This window comes from Panthera leo, chromosome A2 (assembly GCF_018350215.1).
Source record: "Panthera leo isolate Ple1 chromosome A2, P.leo_Ple1_pat1.1, whole genome shotgun sequence".
NCBI classification, from domain to species: domain Eukaryota; kingdom Metazoa; phylum Chordata; class Mammalia; order Carnivora; family Felidae; genus Panthera; species Panthera leo.
Genome location: NC_056680.1, coordinates 21441609 through 21461306, shown reverse-complemented (window position 1 = coordinate 21461306; position 19698 = coordinate 21441609). Strand labels below are relative to the sequence as shown.

Genomic DNA, 19698 nt, shown 5'->3' with positions numbered 1-19698 from the left:
ACTGCGCTAGAAGCTATAAAGTTCACAAAGTGCTTTCCAGGTGCTGTCGTAGTCTGCTTAGACTGCTATCACAAAATACCATGGACTAGGTGGCTTAAACAACAGGAATTTATTTATTGCAGTTCTGGAGGCTGGAAAGTCCAGGATAAAGTGCTGGCTGGTTTGTAGATGGCTGCCTTCTTGCTGTATCCTCACATGGCAGAGAGACAGCATTCCTATTCCTCTCTCTCGTCTCTTCTTAAAAGGGCACTAACCCTATTCATGAGGGTACCCCACTCATGACCTAATTACCTCCCAAACACCCCACCTCCAAATACCATCACGTTGGGAATTAGGGCTTAAACAGATGAATTTGGGGAGGGCAACAACATCCAGTCCATAGCAGGTGCTGACTGTATTACTCGGGAAATCCTGGACAATGGGGTCTTGGAGAGTGGTTGCAGGGGGAATGCCATCAGAGAAGGTGCCTTGGGCAGAGGGCAACAGGAATAAAGGCCAATGAGAGAGGGCCTGTTTGAGGAATGGTAAGGGCTCCGATGGCTAGGCCTGGAGAATGCTGGGGAATGGTGGTGATGGTCTGAAAGGTGGTTCAGAAGGTAGGCTGGGGTCAAATCACGGAAAGCCTAAAAGAGACTGGGAAAGTGCCTTCCCTAGGGATGCATAGTAGATAATAAGAACAAGGACAGAGCAGCTGATGCTGTGTGTTGGGTGCTTTACGTTTTACAAAGCAATTCCCAGCCATTCCTCTGCTCTGTCCTCACAGCTGGAACATGCGAGCAAACGCTGCAAGTTTAGGATCAGGAGCCCAGGGTCCGCTCCACTGAGGCAAAAGTTGTGCAGTCTTGAACAAGTCGTCTTACATCTCCACTGTCTCCCCTTACTCCTCTGACAACAGGACCCAATTCTCACAAGTTTAGGAAGGATTACACAAGAGCACACACGTGAAAAAATGCTGCACTTAACTTCTGGTCCTCAGTCCTTTCTTTGTAAAACAGGGACAATTCCTGCCCTGCCTCATTTAGGGGGCTGTGGCGCAACTTTGTAATCAAGGCCAAAAGGGAAGAATCTTATTAACAAGGCCGGAGAAATCAGTGTTTCTTGGTTAGCAGGCTGAGAGCCTCAGGGAAGAGGCTTTGGGCTACTTTAACAGCTTCTCCTAACTTATTTGGGACGGGGAGGGATAGGCACAGAAAACGCCTAAGCTCACACAAAAGGGAAAAGAGATGCGGCGCAGGAACACTGACGTCACTCAAGCCGCTCACTTAAAGGGCCAGAACGTTTCTTGCTTCGTCCCCGCCGCCCCCAAATCACCAATCAGAGAGCGAGCCGCCCCATGACGCTATCTCCCCGCGACTAGGCCGGCTGGCGGCGGCGGCGTTTCCTGGTGACCGAGGCGGGGCGCCGAGGAGATGGGCAGCCGAGAGGTGCTGGGCCAGGCGGCCCGGCTGGCCTCCTCCGGTCTGCTCCTGCAGGTATTCTGCCCGACCGGCCGCAGACCAACCCGCAGTCCGGAGGCGCGGGGAGGCGGCCCTGGGGCCCTTGAGAGCGCGCTTCGGGCACACCCAGTCCCGTCGTGGACCCCCACTACTGAGGGTTCAACAGGAGACGGTGGCGGCGGAGAACCGGCACCTGGGCAGGAGTTCAGAGGCCTGGCTGGGAGACTACAAACAAGTCGTTTTCCTTCTGAGCGTTATATTTCCCATATGGTAGTAGGACAGGGTTAGGTCAGGTGGCAGGGGCGCCTTTGGTGCTCTAGAATTGGATATTTTTAAGGCAAGGAGTTCACTCTCTCCTTCCCCCACCGCTGACCCTCAAACATCTTCTTCAAGCTCTCTGACTCTGACTGAGTTCATAGAGACAGTATGGCATAGCTAAGAAAAAGATACCTGGGCTTAGGCAGCCCTAGATAGGAAACCTGGTTCTACTACGTGCTTTCTGCATGAACCAAGACAAAGGATTTCTCTTGCTAAGCCTCAGCTCCTCATCAGGAAAATTGGGGTAATAATAGTACCTAGCTCATAAAGTTTCTATGAGGCTTGACTGAAGTCATTCAGATAATTGTATTTAATGCTGTACCTGGCTCTTGGTGGGCACTTAGTAAATGTTAGCTGCATTTTCCTTCTGGCTATGTGACCTTAGATAAGTCACTTCCCCTTCCTGGCCCTAATTTTCATCATCTGTCAGTTAAGGTACATACCAGTTGGTCCAAATGGTGTCTAAAGATTCTTTTAACACTAGGAGTTAGTCATTCTAAGTGGCTCAGTTCAGCCCTTATTCAGAAGAGTCCTGAATCCACCCTTCCCCTATATTTTAGAGGCAGCATTTCACTTGGATGTTAAGAGAGAGAACCAGGCACATGTGAGCTCAGGTTTGGTCCTTGTCACTTGGTAGTTCCCTGCCCTTGTGAAAATCGCTTTACTTTGAATATCAGTTTCCTCATCTTAAATGAGAACATTAGTGCAACCTCATGGGGTCATTAGCAAGATTAGATGACATGCCTGTTAAGTGCCTGGCGCATTATAAGTACTTAGTGAATGTTAGGTATTTTTATTATAGTAATAAGGATTTTCTTAAATGGTCATTATAGGAATGGAATGAAACAATTTACATAAAGCATGTAGAAGAGTTCCTTGCACAAGTCATGTGCTTAATAAACATTCACCTAACCCTAAATTAACTAAACCTTGAAGGTACCAAGTTTTTTCTTCTATCCACGACATAAAAAACTGAGTTCATTGCTTTATCCGCAGTGCTGATTGTTCAGGCTTTGATGATACCTTACGGCCCAGATTGGCTTCATAAAAAGAAAACAAGTCTTGGGGCGCCTTGGTTGCTCAGTCAGTTAAGTGTCCAACTCTTGATAGTGACTCAGATCGTGACCTCGAGGTTGTGAGGTCGAGCCCCGTGTCGGGCTTTGTGCTGACAGCATGAAGCCTGCTTGGGATTCTCGCTCTCTGCCCCTTCCCTGCTCGTGCGCATACAGACTTTCTCTCAAAATCAATAAACATTAAAAAAGAAAGAAGGAAGGAAGGAAGGAAAACCAGTCTTAGCAGAAAACACAATGGACTGGGAGTCAGGTGGCCTACCATAAAGTCAAGCTGGGTCATATGATTATTATGTGACATTGGGCAAATCACTTTGCTCTGAGTCTTAACTTGCTTCCTGTGCATTTATCCAATTGCTTTTAAGGGTCAAATAACAGATGTGAAAGCTTTTTTAAAACTGTAAAGTCCGTTACAAAGTTAAATGAAGACTGTGTTGCTAAGGGCCACTTACATGGAGCAAATACTGGGTCGCATGAACAACATTAGAGCTTCATTAACTTGGCCCTTTCTTCAAACCAGTTAGGTTTAGACCATGGTAACTTTGACATTAAATTTGACACTAACTGTATGTACGTCATTTTTTTAAAAACAGCCATAATCTAGGCTTCCTAAGTGTTTTAATCTGGTCTTGGATGTATTCTCAAATTACAATGCAGACACTTGAGGTAGCTTTGCAATTACATTGTATCCTGAAAGAATTTGAGCTGGCCATAGTGAAAGTGTTAATTCCTTTCATCTTTTTTTAAAATTTATTTATTTTGTAAGGGAGAGAGCTCATGAGTGGGCAAGGGGTGAGGAGAGAAGGACAGACAGAATCCCAAGCAGGCTCCACACTGTCAGCGGGGAGCCCCAGGCAGTGCTCAACCCCATGAACTGTGAGATCATGACCTGAGCCAAAATCAAGAGAGGCTTAACTGACTGAGCCACCCAGCGGCCCCCATGCCTTTCACTTTCATTGTCAAAAATGCTTTCACCTCTAAGGTCTTATTTGATGGTTGTTACCAACCCTGTAAGATAGGTAACCTCATTTGACAGGAGGAAATTGAAGCTTATAAGAGTTAGGAGACGAAGGGCTTAACAGCTAAATGGTGATTTGAGACTCTCAGCTGAGTGGTTTTTCCATTCAGGGCTCCATGAATTGGCTTCAAATGTCTAAATTTGAGTAAAAAATTTGGTAAGTAGGTATGTATCTGCATGTTTCTAAGGAGAACTTTTCATCAGACTCTCAAAAGGCCGCCTTTGACTCCATATTGTGATATCTTGGCTTTGGAGACCTTGCTGCTCTGTGACACTTCAGGGACAGTGTTAAACTGTACTCTCCCTTTTTGGTCATACCTTTCCCTGGAGATTTTTAGACTGTTGTGGTCCACTGGCATATTTTGATTGAGTCTTTCAAATTGCACCTGTTCACAGATAACTATGAGAGATTTGTCATTTGCTCTGGAGCACACTGTGGAGTACACCTGTCATGCTTCCTGGATGCAGACGGGGGCTGAGGTTTGCACCCCGCTCAGCATCCCCCTTTAGCATCCCCACTTAGCACCCTGTTGTTCTCTGTCTCATGGAAGAATTCTTTGCTCAGGTTTGAATTGACAGGTTTGAAGTCTTGGGATATATCCCTTTCAAATGGTAATAGCTGGAAAGAGATTGAATGTCATTATCAGAATCCCCAGATATTGCTAGGCAGAGAAGAGAGATTAGACCCTGTGATTCCTGGAGATTCTGCCATTCCCTGCAGGCTCCCACTTGCTAAGTGTGTGCTATTTCTCAACAAGCTGGAGGGAGGGCCAATGTGAAGCACTGACTAGAATTCTCTGTCTCCTGAAGTGCCTGACTTTGAGCCCAAAGGAATTCACTGACTTGTCAGGCCCTCCCTCTTATCAGTAAATTAGAGAGATTTCCAAGTGCCTTTGTGTGCTGTTCTACCATTGCACAGAAGTGCCAGGGGACCCCTCCAGGAATGAAATTTCAGCAGAAACAGACAGGTGGTATGTCTTCAGGAGGGTCTCTATGGCAGAGCTGCTGTACATCAGTGTGTTATTAGAAAGAGCAGCCACATTGTTTTCATTTCAACAAAATAAATATTCCCAACATAATTTATTCTCATGTATTTTTCTTCTTTCTCTGTAGGTGTTGTTTCGATTGATCACCTTTGTCTTGAATGCATTTATTCTTCGCTTCCTGTCAAAGGAAATCGTTGGCATAGTGAACGTGAGGTAAGAAGGGAGTACCCTGGCATTGCCCACAGCTCACGTCCCCAGTCAGGGCACCTGTGTGTCACCCTCAGATTTTGGAAGCAGGGGCCTTTACTGGAAGTGGAGTGTTCTAGCAGTGGGCTGAGGAAGAGCACGCTGGGATGGGGGAATGAGCAGGCAATGCTACTTTTAATGGACCCATGGAGTGTTTTCCATTAGCAGCCTCCAAATGCACATTTCTCTGCCAGCTGTTCCGGTTTGTCTGCTCTTAGAACCCAGGAAAGGAGTGGGAGTAATTCACTGCAAACCCTGTCTCAGGTATAATCCTGTGTTCTTGTCCTGCTGACAGCACAGGAAGCAGGAATCCCGCGGCTGGTGAGGATGTGCTTCATAATTGCAAGGCTGGAGCAGCCTGCCTTCCCTCCTCGGTGACTTTTATAATTGGAAAATGGTGGTTAGGGTGACAGTGTGCATCCTTGTCATGAGTCCCTTGGCAGCTCTTAGAAAGCTGCTTGCTTTGTCTTTTAGACTCCATTTGTTCCTTCTACTCTCTTTTCTGTTCAAGGGCACCCACGCATATTCTGTATTCACAAATGACACAAAAGTCTATGAAGTGATGTGAATGCTCAGGTTAGCTCAGCTTCTCAGGTGTATCTTCATGTCCTCATAAACAAGACCATATGTTCCAGACAGCATTTTACATCGAATACCCACCAAATGTATGCTCTGGGCTCCGTTTTCAGAGCTTAGAGAAGGTTCTCAAACTTTGATGGCAAAGGAATCATCTGGGGGAGTTTTGCACTAGGTGGGGCTGAGAAGGGGTCCAGAAATCAGGATTTTGACAAGTTCCTTAAGTGATTTTGAAGCAGGGATCATATTTTGAGAAATACTGTTTTAAAAGTGGGAAGGGGGGCACCTGATTGGCTCAGTGGGTCAAGTGTGTGACTCTGTGATCTCAGGGTTGTAAATTTAAGTCCCATATTGGGTGTAGAGATTACTTAAAAATAAAATCCTAGGGGCACCTGGGTGGCTTATTGGTTGAGCATCTGACTTCAGCTTGGGTCATGACCTCATGGTTCGTGGGTTCGAGCCCCACATCAGGCTCACTCACTGCTGTCAGCACGGAGCCTGCTTTCTCTGTCCCCCCCACCCTTTCTCGGCCCCTCACCCACTGGTTCTCTCTCTCTCTCTCTCTTTCAAAATAAATAAACTTAAAAAAAAAATCTTAAAAATAAATCAAGCAAGCAAGCAAGCAGGAAGGAAGAGGACCAAATCTCTTAGGTGTTCAGATTTGAAAGCAGTTTGGGCCTCTTGCCATCTGGTCTTCCCCAGATTCTCAGGTCTCTGCTTTGACAACCTTTATCTGGCCTGCCCTCTGCTTAACATACAGTTCAGTCTCCTCCTTCCCAATGTTGAACAGAAGCACTGCATAGCAGCATGGTCCTTGGACATCCTCAGAGAGACCTTAGCCCAGCTAAGGTCTGTCTCCACGGCTGTCTCCATTCTGACTTCATCACACATGGCCTGTTGATGAGGGAAAATCTCAGCTCTTACTCATGCAGGTGCAAGAGGGTCCACCTAAATATTGCCCACCCGGGAAAGATGGCAGACAAGCCTTGCTGACCTGGGCTGCAGCGGCCTCTGTAATGGCCACCAGCCTATTGCCTATTGCCTATTGCCTGTCCTGAGATGCTTTTGGCCAGCTTTTGCTGCCACTCAGAGCCTCAGCTTCTCTCATAAGAGCTCTCATTGGTCACCAGTCTCAGAGTGACCAAGAGGTCCCCTTGCTCTGTGTGGTCATATCTTGTCCTTTTCTCCTATTGTCAGAGCCATACCTCTGCCTACAGCCATGAGGCCTTAGGCTTTGGGGGCCACTGTGGCACTTTCTATCCCAGATATAATGCTCTATAGGCACACACTCAGGTGTCCTTAATTTGGTTCCTAACTCTGTTGTTCAAATGGATCAGACTAGTACGCGGACCCTGTAAAAACTCACTGCCCTTCACATCACCACCAGTGATTTATGACCAAGACTTTTTCTTTCTGTCGCTGGCAAAATCTCAGAAATTCTCTCTATGAAAAATAATTAGAGTCACTATTGATTATTTTTTGTTAATGTTTGTTTATTTTTGAGAGAGCGCGCAAGAGCGAGCGGGGGAGGGGCAGAGTGAGTGGGGGGCGGGGGACTGAGAAACCTAAGCAGGCTCCAGGCTCTGAGCTGTCAGCACAGAGCCCAATTCAGGGCTCAAACACACAAACCACGAAATCATAACCCAAGCTGAAGTCGGAAGGTTAACCTACTGAGCCACCCAGGCACCCCCATTATTGATTTCTGCTTTTCCTTTAAAGGCTAACACTGCTTTACTCGACCACCGTCTTCCTGGCCAGAGAGGCCTTCCGTAGAGCATGTCTGAGTGGGGGTGCCCAGCGAGACTGGAACCAGACCTTCAACCTCTTGTGGCTAACGTGAGTTGTGCTTTGGCAGGAGAACGTGCAAAAGCAAGCGTCGTAAGTGTTGTAAGTTAAACAGCAACACTTGCCCAAAGCTGAATTGTCTCCAGCCTGGGTTTCTGGGGCCTGGGCATGGGACAGGAAGGAGAAGGCATCCAACATCTTGGCTGTTTCCTCTCTGGATGGCCAGGAGCCAGGAGGAGGCTGTGGGTGGGGGCTTCAGGGCCAGGTTTCTACCCTCTTGGGAGGTTGTTTCTGCCCTTCCTGATGCCCACTCTGGGCCCCAGTGGGCCTGTGCCGTCTTCTTTAGTCCTAATCTTTCCCCCTCCCTGTGGTCTTTTCTGAGCTTTTAACAACCACTTAGCATTCTTTGAAAGCCTTTTAGGGCTTTCATTATATCTTTCTTCAATTTTGTAATGTTGATTTCAATTCTCAGCCCTTGAGAATATTCTTGAAGATCAAGTACATCAGCTAAAACTTGTAATGGCCTTTCTGCAGTTAGATTCCTGCAGGGAGGGCTGGCACTTGAGGTTTTTTCTCAGTGCTGCCTTCCGTAACTCCTTCTTGCCTCATGGAAATGACTGTCACGAGGCTGGTAGGTATTCATTTTATTAGAGGATGACTGTTGGCTACCCAGTCATATTTAAGTGCTCTGTGGTGCACATGCTAGGGGACACTGTGCACTGGACTGTTGCTTATTTGGGTGCAAGAACTGACTGTATACTATATTTTAGTCATTTGTGTGCAAACAACAGGCACATACTTGCCAGGAGTTTTGTTTATCTCGTCAGTGTCACACTGTGGATAGGAGCATATACTTACGAGTTAGATGGGGATTGGGCCCTGCTTCTGCCCTTGGCTAATTGTCCATGACCTTGGCCAAATTCCCCAGTGCTTGTCAGCCTTAGTTTCCCCATCATTTCAATGGGGTAATAGCAGGATCATTGTGAGGGGTCTGTGTAAAAGGGGTAGATCTGAGTGCCTGGCATGTAGTAAGTGCCTTAATAAGTGGTAGCTATTTTTAAAATTCTATTTCTTTTCTGTTCAATGTTACTATTTTAATATATATATTTTTTATTTTTAGCATATTAAAAAAACATTTTTTTTTTCTTTTTCTAGGGTCCCCCTGGGTATGTTTTGGTCCTTGCTCCTGGGCTGGGTGTGGTTACAGTTGCTGGAAGTGCCTGATCCTAATGCCGTCCCCCACTATGGAAGTGGAGTGGTGTTGTTCGGTCTTTCGGCTGTGGTGGAGCTTCTGGGAGAGCCCTTCTGGGTCTTGGCACAAGCACAGATGTTTGTCAAGCTCAAGGTCAGCATGCCTTCTGCTCTAGTGGGAAATTCGAAGAAGGGAAAGAGTGGTTTCTTAAAAAGATTTTCTAGGAGTGATGATTTTTTTCAGATTTGCATTTAAAAAGAAATTTGGAAAAAGGTAACATGATCAGTTTAATTCATTCCCTTGAAATTTGGCAGATGGGCTGGGCTTAAGTTTACATCTGCTATACTATTAATGCAAAAACAGGTTTGCTAATAGGGAAGTTATTAGCTTAGATAAGAATTTAAGAGGACTGTGAAGGTTTTTCAGATTTTCCTAGTGATTCTATTTTTAATTGTGTGCTAATATTAATTTTTCGTCTTTTAAAATCTGTTGTTTAATATGTACAAAAGAATATATGCTGTATGTGTAAATCTTTTTTTTAAGTTTATTTATTTTTGAGAGAATAGGGACAATGTGAGTTGGGGAGGGACACAGAGAGGGAGAGAGAGAGAATCCCAAGCAAAGAGCCCTATGCAGGGCTTGAACTCACAAACCGTGAGATCATGACCTGAGCTGAAATCAAGAGTCAGACACTTAATCAACTGAGCCCCCCAGGCACCCTGCTGTATGTGTAAATCTTAAAGCATGATAATACTGAAAATCTATGAACTTACCACCCAGCCCAACTAGAACATTGTCATGCTATGTCTAACCACATGCCCCACCCCCATTGCTGGGGTAACCACTATCCCAGGTTTCTATTTGTCATTCCTGTGCATCTTTAGTTTTTAATAATGTAAAGTGCACCCTTTACTACATATTTGCAGGTGATTGCTGAGAGCCTGTCGGTCATCTTCAAGAGTGTCCTGACAGCTTTTCTTGTGCTATGGTCGCCTCACTGGGGGCTATACATTTTCTCTTTGGCCCAGGTAAGGGTTATGGCTTTTCACTTTTGTATAATCTATGTTTCTCCATTTGATTTTCTTCTTCTTTTTTTTTAAGTTTATTCATTTATTATTTCTGAGAGAGAGAGAGAGAGAGAGAGAAAGAAAGAAAGAAAGAAAGAAAGAAAGAAAGGGAGGGAGGGAGGGAGGAAGGGTGAGTGAGCACAAGTGGGAGATGGGCAGAGAGAGAGAGGGAGAGACAGAATCCAAAGCAGGCTCCAGGCTCTGAGCTGTCAGCACAGAGCCTGAGGCAGAGCTCGAACTCTGACCGCGAGATCATGACATGAGCTAAAGTCAAAAGTTTAACTGACTGAGCTACCCACGTGCCCCTGATTTTTTTCTTCTTGTTCCCGTTACTGTGTGGTTTACATTTGCAGTATTCATGCATGTGAGGCAGGCTGGAAGCTCTAGTAAGATGGTCGTGACAGTTCTTTTCTTTTGGCTGTCCATTCTACACCACGTGCTGATGCTACTGATATCCCCAGGGGCCCCGTGAAGCCCCAGCACTGGGCCTCATTGTCAAACATAACAACTCCTTTAGATGTTCTGTGGGCGAGCCTGTACCAAACTCACCTTTGATTGTCTTACTGTCTCATGGAGGAGGGAGAAAAGCAGTGAGGGAGTGGGGTGGGAACCAAATTGCATGTGCGTTTTTTTTCCCTGGATTTTAATCAGTTGTTCTCAGGATAGGAAGAAACTCTGCCAAGCCTGTTTGAAGCTTGCATTGAAATCTCACACAATGCAGAGCGCATGAATTGAGTGTTAGCAGACGCACTCTCACTTTCAGCAGCTCTGGCCTCGTTGCCATCCCAGTTTCTAGTTCTAGTTCATATCTGTAGCTTGAATAAAAGTACGACTAGAGTATAGTGCTCATTTTAAAAACAAAACCTAAGATCAGATAGATATCAGAACATCTTATAGGACAAAGCAGTTTGTAATTTTTCTTAATGTATAGGAAGGTAAATTAAAATTCTTAGTCACAGTTTTAGTGAAAGTCTTTCCTGTGTCCTAAGCAAAAACCGCAAATGTATTTGTGAACACAGTAAAAGTAGATTTAAAAATAATATTATAAGAATGACAATTACCTCCCAAAAGCAGTTTGCAAACAGTTGTATATTTTAGAGAAGTTATTTGTGATTATTTTTGCCATGTTTTATTAGATCTGGGATTACAGTATTCTGCATTCATCATGTTTTTGATATATTCTTCCTAATAGAACAGGAGGCCATGGAGACGCCCAGTTATTGGTTGGCCCTTCTTGGGAAAGGTGCTTGCATTATGACTTTCTGATGGTCCTAGCTCCCACTCAGGATACATCATAGGTCAGCAAGGCTCATTCTAAGTTTATTTGCTTTCTTATTATAAGACTTCAGAGAGCTCTTCTCTGGTACATTCTCTGTCAGTGTCTGTATGAGAGGCCTGAGGGCCATCAGCGCCTCATATCAGCAGGCGATCCCTGCCCAGGGCTCTGGGATTCTCCTTTGTCCAATGCACTTCCAGGTTCCTCCTTAAACAGCTCCTTACCCCATCATATATCAAATACCCCATCTTTAGAATATATAAAGAATTCTTACAACTCAACAACAAAAAGACAGACTACCCTAAAAGTGGGTAAAGGAATGGAATACTACTTGGCAATGAGAAAGAATGAAACATGGCCTTTTGTAGCAACGTGGAGGGAACTGGAGAGTGTTATGCTAAGTGACATAAGTCATACAGAGAAAGACAGATACCATATGTTTTCACTCTTATGTGGATCCTGAGAAACTTAACAGAAGACCATGGGGGAGGGGAAGGGGAAAAAAAGTTACAGAGAGGGAAGGAGGCAAACCATAAGAGACTCTTAAAAACTGAGAATAAACTGAGGGTTGATTGGAGGTGGGAGGGAGGGGGAAGTGGGTGATGGACATTGAGGAGGGCACCTGTTGGGATCAGCACTGGGTGTTGTATGGGAACCAATTTGACAATAAATTTCATATTAAAAAAATAATAAAATAAATAAATAAATAATAAAAGGGGGTAAAGGACCTGAATAAACATTTTTCCAAAGAAGATATGCAAATAAATAGCCAATAAGCACATGAAAAGATGCTTAATATCATCAGTCATTAGGCAAATGTGAATTAAAAATAATGAGATAACTTTATACTAATTAGGATGGCTGTTATCAAAAAAAATAAAAATAAAACCCAGAAAATAGCAAGTGTTGCTGAGGATATGGAGAAATTGGAACCCTCATACATTGCTGGTGGGACTATAAAATGGTGCAGCCACTGTGGAAAACAGTTTGGCAGTTCCTCAGAAGGTTCAAACGTAGGGGTGCCTGGGTGGTTCAGTTGGTTAAGTGTTGGACTTTGGCTCAGGTCATGATCTCCCGCATCGAGCCCTCTGCTGTCAGCACAGAGCCCACTTCAGATCCTCTGTCCCCCTGTCTCTCTGCCCCTCCCCTGCTTGTGCTCTCTCTCTCTCTCTCTCTCTCTCTCTCTCTGTCTCTGTCAAAAATAAACATTAAAAAAAAAAGTTAAATGTAGAACTGATGTATGCCCAGCAATTCCACTCCTAGGTATATACCCAAAAGAATGAAAGCATGAGTTCAAACAACTTGTACACAGCAACACTATTCACCATAGCCAAAAGGAGGAAAGAACCAGATGTTCATCAACTGATGAAAGGATAAACAAAATGTGGCATATCTATGCCATGGAATATTACTCAGCCATAAAAATGATAATGTGCCACGACACCATGAACTTTGAAAACATTATACCAAATGAACAAAGCCAGACACAAAAGGCCACCTATTGTATGATTCCATTAATATAAAATGTCCAGAATAGGCAAGTCCATAGAGACAAAGCAGAATTTGATTGCCAGGGACAGAGGAGTAGAAAGTGACTGCTTAATGGGCACAGAATTTCCTTTTGGAGTGATGGAAATGTTCTGGAATGAAATAGTGGTGATGGTTGTACAGCACTGTGAATGTACGAAAAGCCACTGAATTGTATGTTTTAAAATGGTTAAAATAGTCAACGTCATGTTATGTGAATTTTTCCCAATAAAAAGAGGGAAGGATCATGTAGTTGGGATTCAGTGCATGAAGACTACTCACAGGTTGTTACTGCCCCCAGGCGCTGCTCTGTGGGAAGATGAAGGGAGGTAGGGAACGGGTCCTCTTGTCACAGAAGATGTTGCATCTGGTGCTATGGCTCACAGCAGAGCTGCTGTGTCTCAGAGGGCTTGAGGCATGAAAGAAGGATGGTGGATGGCGGGCTCTGTCCTCAGGCATGGATAAGGGTGGAGAGCTGAGGAGCCTGAACCCACTAGACAAGACTCCCCTTTCTCCTTGCTCTGTGCCTTTGCCACAGGAGCAGACCTGACGTTACCAGATTGAAAGCGGGGCCTGGAGGTCCTGTTCCTTCCTGAGCTAGTGCACATTGCTGTTCCCAGGGGGGAGAGAAGGAAGAAGAGAGCTTGTGAAAGGGGCTGTTTGGATACTCCTCCCAACCTGCAAACAAAACCCCAGGCTGCCGCTCCTGGCCAAAAGCCACCCTTTTGTCCTGGGTGAGTGGAGGGAAGGGTGGGCCCTCCTATCACCCCCCTGACTCCCTCCCCTGTCCTGTAGTAGCTCTTGCCTTGCCCACACAGTGGACTGAGAGGAGGGAGCCAACAGCTTTTTTCTGCTTTGTAATCACAGTGTGACAGGCTTCCTGGGTTTATGGAAAAGCCCCCATCCTAGATGATGGCAAGTCCCCGGATATTAGCACAGCACATATGGGTCCTCACGGTGTGTTGTCTAGGCGGGAGACTCGTTCCTTTGGCCAACTACAAACATTTTGAGCACATATGTGACATTGCTGTGGTGGTGACACTATGGGATGTCTGTCATGGAAATTATGTTCTGCCTGCCTGGAAGCACTGTTCTCCTAGTCAGGTCAAGGGTTTGGAGCACTTTTCCCAGAGATGCCCCAGCAGAGCTGGCTTTTAGTGAGTAGTGCTCTTTTCCAGAGGGTGGGGCATTGCTCGCTAGAAGGTACAGTTAATAAAGACGGTTCTATTTCTCTTTTTTTTAAGATTGACTGATTGATTGATTGATTGATGAGAGAGAGAGAGAGAGAGCGGGAAGGGCAGAGAGAGGGAGAGAGAGAGAATCCCAACCGGCTCTGCGCCCTCAGCACAGAGCCTGATTCAGGGCTCATACTCACGAACCGTGAGATCATGACCTGAGCCAAAATCAAGAGTCGGATGCTTAACCAACTGAGCCACCCAGGCACCACAAGCCATTTCTTGATTGGCCTTTGAGGTCAAATTCATAGTTATATCTTAATTCTGCCTATATTAAAACTGTGCAATTTAAATCCATTATTTTCTTTTTTCAGCTTTTCTATACTGCAGTTCTGGTGCTCTGCTATGTTATTTATTTCACAAAGTTATTGGGCTCCTCAGAATCAACCAAGCAACAGACTCTTCCTGTCTCCAGAATGACAGATATGTTACCCAGTATTACAAGAAGTAGAGTAAGTAATACATTCTCTTATCATTTTAATCACAGATCCTCATTATCCTTGAAAGGAAGAAACTATTACTTTCCTGTTTATTGCTATAATAGCAAGGATAATTCCATAGCTTATATTTATTGAGTGCTCACTAAGTGCTAGGCCAAGGTTTCTCAGCCTTGACATTGTTGACATTTTGGGCTAGATAATTCTTTGTTGTGGGGGCTGTCTTGTAGATTGTAGGATGTTTAGCAGCATTCTTGATCTTAACCCAGTAGTTGCCAGTAGCTACCACCTCTCAGCTGTAATAACCAAAAATGTCTCTAGACACAAATGTCCCCTGGGGGATAAAACTGCCCCCCTCGAGAACCACTTTGCTAGCTCCTATGCTGGGTGCTTTCGTGCCTTATTTAATGCTTATACCAACTCTGTTTGCCTGACATTATTATTGCAATTTTAGGGTTAAGGAACTGAGGCTTAGAAACTAAATATCTGCCCGAGGTGAGGGTCAGAGTGAGGGCAGGAGCCTGGAGTGGCTTGAATCGCCACAGAGCACAGGCTGTAACCACCGCGGGCCACTCTCTGTTTTGCTGTGTCTTGGTTTTTCTCAGGACTGCCTTCCAGCACAAATGGTCCAGCCTGCTGACAATGCAGGGTGACCCCTCCAGAGCTCCATTACCTAGTGTCAGGCCAGTCTCTCCGGTGACCCACTTTCCCATGTAGACCACTAAGGATTCTAGCTGCTGATGTGTGGGAGCGAGGAATAACCTTTTTCTTCTGAACTCTCCAGCTCTCAGTCCATTTGACTTCTATTTCCTGACTCTGGTGGGGTCACTGCTGCCTGTGGCCCCGGCGTGGTACACGTGATGTTATGCCACGTTGCCTCTGCTCAGATGCTTTGTGAACTGGGCCGACTCACTTTCCCTTTTCCCATACTTGTTTGCCGCCCACATGTGGTGCACGTAGTGGAGGTGAGGCTTCAGCTGGACTTCTCCTTATTCCTCTTTTGTGATTACTTGACAAAGTAGGAAAGTATTTGAGATATAAGTCTCAGAACTTATGGAATCCTGTTAGACAGCTTTTCAAGAAAGACCAGATGTTATGTAACAAAGCCAGATATGTTCTCATTTGTTAGATAAGAGTTCTCCATTCCAATCACACAGAGCTCACCTTTAGCCTAAATCAGCATGGCAGTTTTGAGATACCATGCTGCCTCATCTGCAGACTTGGAGGATAAGGACTCGGGATCGCTTCTCCTGCGTAGAGCTTCTGCCACCTGCCCACAGAGCAGCTTTTCATACCGGGCCAGCCCCTGGGCCTGGCAGTATTTTGGAAAAGAGCATTTGGACTATTAACACAGGCAAGGAGAGGGTAATGAAAAGAGCCTCAGTGTGTATTTAATTCTGTGGTAGGCGTACAACTCTGAGCTGTAGTTTACTCGTCTGTCAAATGGGGATACTAAAAGTACCTTTCTCCTAAGGTGCTTGTAGGAACGGGATGAGATGGGGCATCTGAATACTTAACACCATGGCTGGCACAGGTGGGTGTCCATAAGTGACAGCTGATACCATGCCCCCGCCCCCCATGCCACTGCTGCTCTCAGTAGGGATAGCTCCACCGGCACATCCTAGCAAAGCAGACGCTGGTGGCATCGGGGCAGGAACCCAGTGGTTTGATCTGGCACTCCGTCCTGAAGGCACCCAGGCTCATATTTCTGGGACAGAAGTCTTGACCATGAGAAGGTATGTGTACCTGTTACACACAGTGGGCCATTCTTGCTGACAGAGCACAGCCCTCTGCCAAGTGCTGTCTGGGATACAGATATGTAAAGTGATTGCTGGGCCTCAGGGAGCTTCCTGTGCTTTTGGGAGGCAGCTATGGGATGCTGATATGAAGCCTGCATCACTCTCTCCAGACCTCAGGGTCCTTATTTTCTTTTTTTAATGATTTATTTATTTTTGAGAGAGAGAGAGGGAGAGAGAGCGCATGAGTGAGCATGAGTGGGGGAGGGGCAGAGAGAGAGGGAGACACAGAATCCTAAGCAGGCTCCAGGCTCTGAGCTGTCAGCACAGAGCCCGATGTAGGGCTCAAACCCACGAATCATGAGATCATGACCTGAGCCGAAGTCTGACACTCAGCTGACTGAGCCACCCAGGCTCCCCTCAGGGGCCTTATTTTTAAGGTGAGATAATTAGTCTGCACAACCTGTGAGGCCCCTTTGAAGACTTAAGGAATTGTGAAAGTATTTGAACTTCAACAAAGAACTGTTTATAATAACTACCACTGACTGCATGCTTACTCTGTGAGTGGCACTCTGCTAAGCACTTTACATGGACTCATGTGCTTAAACCTCATAGTAATAACCTTATGAGATATTGTCTCCATTTCACAGATGAGAAAACTGAGGTTCAGAGTAGTTAACTGACCAAACCAAAATCCCACATCTGAATTTGGACCCACTTCTCTCTAACTTGTATCTGTGAACTAATCTTAGTCTGTGTTTTTAATCTCCCTGCTGTGTAGTCTTCCAGAAGAAATTGGCTTATTGCCCAAAGTAGTTATTTGTTGACTTAAAAATTGGGAAGTTCTAGGTGGAACAATTCATTATTCAAGTTGTTTTTTGTTTTTTGTTTTTTTTAAGAGAAAAGAAATGAGCTGCATCTGAATGCAGTGGATGGCTTTACCACCAGCAGCATGTACCTACCTTGACCCTTGGGAGCAGTTTTCTGCACTGGGGGTTCCCACATAGAGAGCTGGTCAATTCCATTCAAAATCAATTTGACCAAAATGGGAGATTTATTTCCTGTACTTGTAGAATTCCATCTTCTGCAAAAGAGACTTACTTAGCCTTAAAATAAATAAGTGATACTTCAAATAATGGCTGCTTTTAGATCTTTTCTATTTTTTGACACTTCTGAGTGATTTCTTTTTTAATTTTTTTTTTTAACGTTTATTTTATTTTTGAGACAGAGAGAGACAGAGCATGAATGGGGGAGGGTCAGAGAGAGAGGGAGACACAGAATCGGAAGCAGGCTCCAGGCTCTGAGCTGTCAGCACAGAGCCCAACGCGGGGCTCGAACTCACGGACCACAAGATCATGACCTGAGCCGAAGTCAGCCGCTCAACCGACTGAGCCACCCAGGCGCCCCACTTCTGAGTAATTTCATATGAGAGATCTGCTAATATTTAAGTAAAGCTGAGGCATTTAACACAGCAAGCATGTCAGAAGCAGTATTCTGTGTTAAGCACTGTACCAGGTGCCCTGAGTGGGGTCCCTGCCCTCAGAACTTGCATTGTGATGGGGAGGTAAGATGTGTACTCAACTAACCATTGCAAGACAGTGTGTGTGTGTAGTGTTGACAAAATAGAAGCATAGGGAAGGGACTGATGAATTCATGCAGCAGCATTGAGGAAGGCTTCTTGGAGGAAGCTACTTTTGAACTGGGCCTTGACACATGGGTGGACAGAGGTGAATGGGCATGTGTGGTAGAAATGCTCACTTGTGGCTGCGGGAAGAAGACGTTTGCTTGGGCCCCATTATCTGCCCATCACTGTGTTGGCACTGGGATTGCAGAGATGACTGGGGTACTTAGGTTGGCTGAACAGTGGGGGAGGGGAGAGGAAACAAGGTGGAAGGAGTTTATGGCCTGCTGGGCTAAGGCCAGATAGAGGTGGCCTTGGTGCTGTGGAGCGTGGGCTTGATTCAGGGGCAGCGGAGCCTAATGAAAGGTTTGTGAACAGAGCTGTGATCCAGGTGCCTGTGTCGAGGAACTTACCATCTGTTTCAGATTTATCAAGTGTCTTGTTTTCTCTCATTCAGTCCTCATACCAGGAGATAGACTCCTTATCCCATTTTGCATATGAGAAAACTGAGGCTTAGCACTAAGAAGTTGGGACCTGCAGTTTGAGCCTCAGTCTGTGAGCTTGACTCCAAAGCCTGAACCCTCCCAGCAGGATGAGCTAGAGAAGAGGCTGGAAGTGAAGAAGCTCATGAGGAGGCAGTCCAGATGAGAAGTGATGAGGACAGTCAGAGGACATATGAGCGTGAACACAGCTGGGGCAGAGGCCATAGGCCCAGAGCAAGAGGGAGAGGAAGGGGTACTATGTGGGATGTGGAGGTGATATGGAGACTAGACCGTGGCTGCAGACTCCCTGGTGACTGTTGTCAGTGTGGGAGGCACGTGGCTTCTGGACCGTCCTAAGGCAGGAGAGTTTGGAAAGGGGAAGAGTGACTCATTAAAGCATTGTGAGCCCCCAAGTTCAGATTGCAGACATTCCCCTGTGGTTCTGCCCATTACCTTTTGCCATCCACGCCTCTATTTCTCCATCAGTACAGGAGGCAATGGAATGGCTTGTTGGTCAGGGGATTCCAGAGAAATGCACAGCCACGTAGACCAGCTAAGCAGTACCAACCTAGCTCTTGTGAAATAGGCCTCTTTGACCTCCTGCCAAGTGACATATCCATCCTAAACAAAATAGTAAAAGCCCAAAGAATGTGCTGCTTCTTTTCTCCCACTTCTTCTCAGCAGAGACCACTGAGAAGAAATCCAGTCTCTGATCAGACTTCCTGTCTCTATGTCCTGAATGAGCATTTTGGAGATAGTAAGCAGTGTGACCATTCCTTCTAAACTGTGGGTCCATTTAAATTGAAGGCATTAGGAGAATGGAATGCTCACGTGTGAGCTTTCAGGTCAAATACAGTGTCAAGATTTCACTCTGGTAAACAATCTTTTTTTTTTTTTTAATGTTTATTTTTGAGAGAGAGAGAGAGAGAGAGACAGAGCATGAGTAGGAGAGGAGCAGAGAGAGAGACACACACAGAATCAGAAGCATGCTCCAGCCTCTGAGCTGTCAGCAGCAAGCCCGACGTGGGGTTTGAACCCAGGAACTGTGAGATCATGACCTGAGCCGAAGTTGGACACTTAACCAACTGAGCCACCCAGGTGCCCCTGGTAAACAATCTTTTAGAGTTCAGTCATCTTCCCAACCCCATTTACAAACTCCTGGCAAGTAGGCTTCACAAAAGCCCCATGGGCAGCTGTAACTGTTCATTTCCTTTGAAAAGAGCTCAGGCACTGCTGTGCAGCACCCCCCACCCCCCACCCAGCCAAAAAGGACCACTTGGCATTGGGGTGCAGGCAAGCTGCCCATGGCTCCCCTGGAGCTAAGGGAGGGATCAGTGCTGGTGATGATGTGGCTCACAGTGCCCCCTAGTGGTGGTAGGTACTCTGGCGCTTTTTGCTCTTGGGAAAGGAGATGCCCAATTTCCTTGACACTGGGGAAGATTTACTCCTGGGTTAGTGCTCCCCATGGCATCTGCTCCAGGTCCAGTGATGCTCTGAGGACAGCATGGCTTGGGAGATTCAGGCTTGTCCTCACAGTGTCTAGAAGAAACGCTCTGAAAACAAGGAGTGAAGATATTTGAAGCCTGAAAATGACCTTCGTTTTTAAGGGATGCTCTAGACTTCCTCTGTCCTGAATGGTAGCCACCAGCTACCCTGGACATCGAGACGGGCCGTAAGCACACCATAAGCA

The 19698-nt window shown here is 45.8% G+C and overlaps 1 protein-coding gene across 1 annotated transcript in view; it reads left to right on the top strand.

Annotated features, from left to right (window-relative positions):
- The first annotated feature begins 1362 nt into the window (after positions 1–1362).
- Positions 1363–19698, top strand: part of RFT1 (RFT1 homolog) — a 35785-nt gene continuing 17449 nt past the window's right edge. Inside the window, exons 1-6 of the mRNA XM_042929666.1 lie at positions 1363–1472; positions 4956–5041; positions 7370–7486; positions 8591–8780; positions 9554–9655; positions 14047–14184. Coding sequence (XP_042785600.1) covers positions 1410–1472; positions 4956–5041; positions 7370–7486; positions 8591–8780; positions 9554–9655; positions 14047–14184 — 696 coding nt within the window. The 5' untranslated portion in view covers positions 1363–1409. The remainder of the gene's footprint in view (positions 1473–4955; positions 5042–7369; positions 7487–8590; positions 8781–9553; positions 9656–14046; positions 14185–19698) is intronic.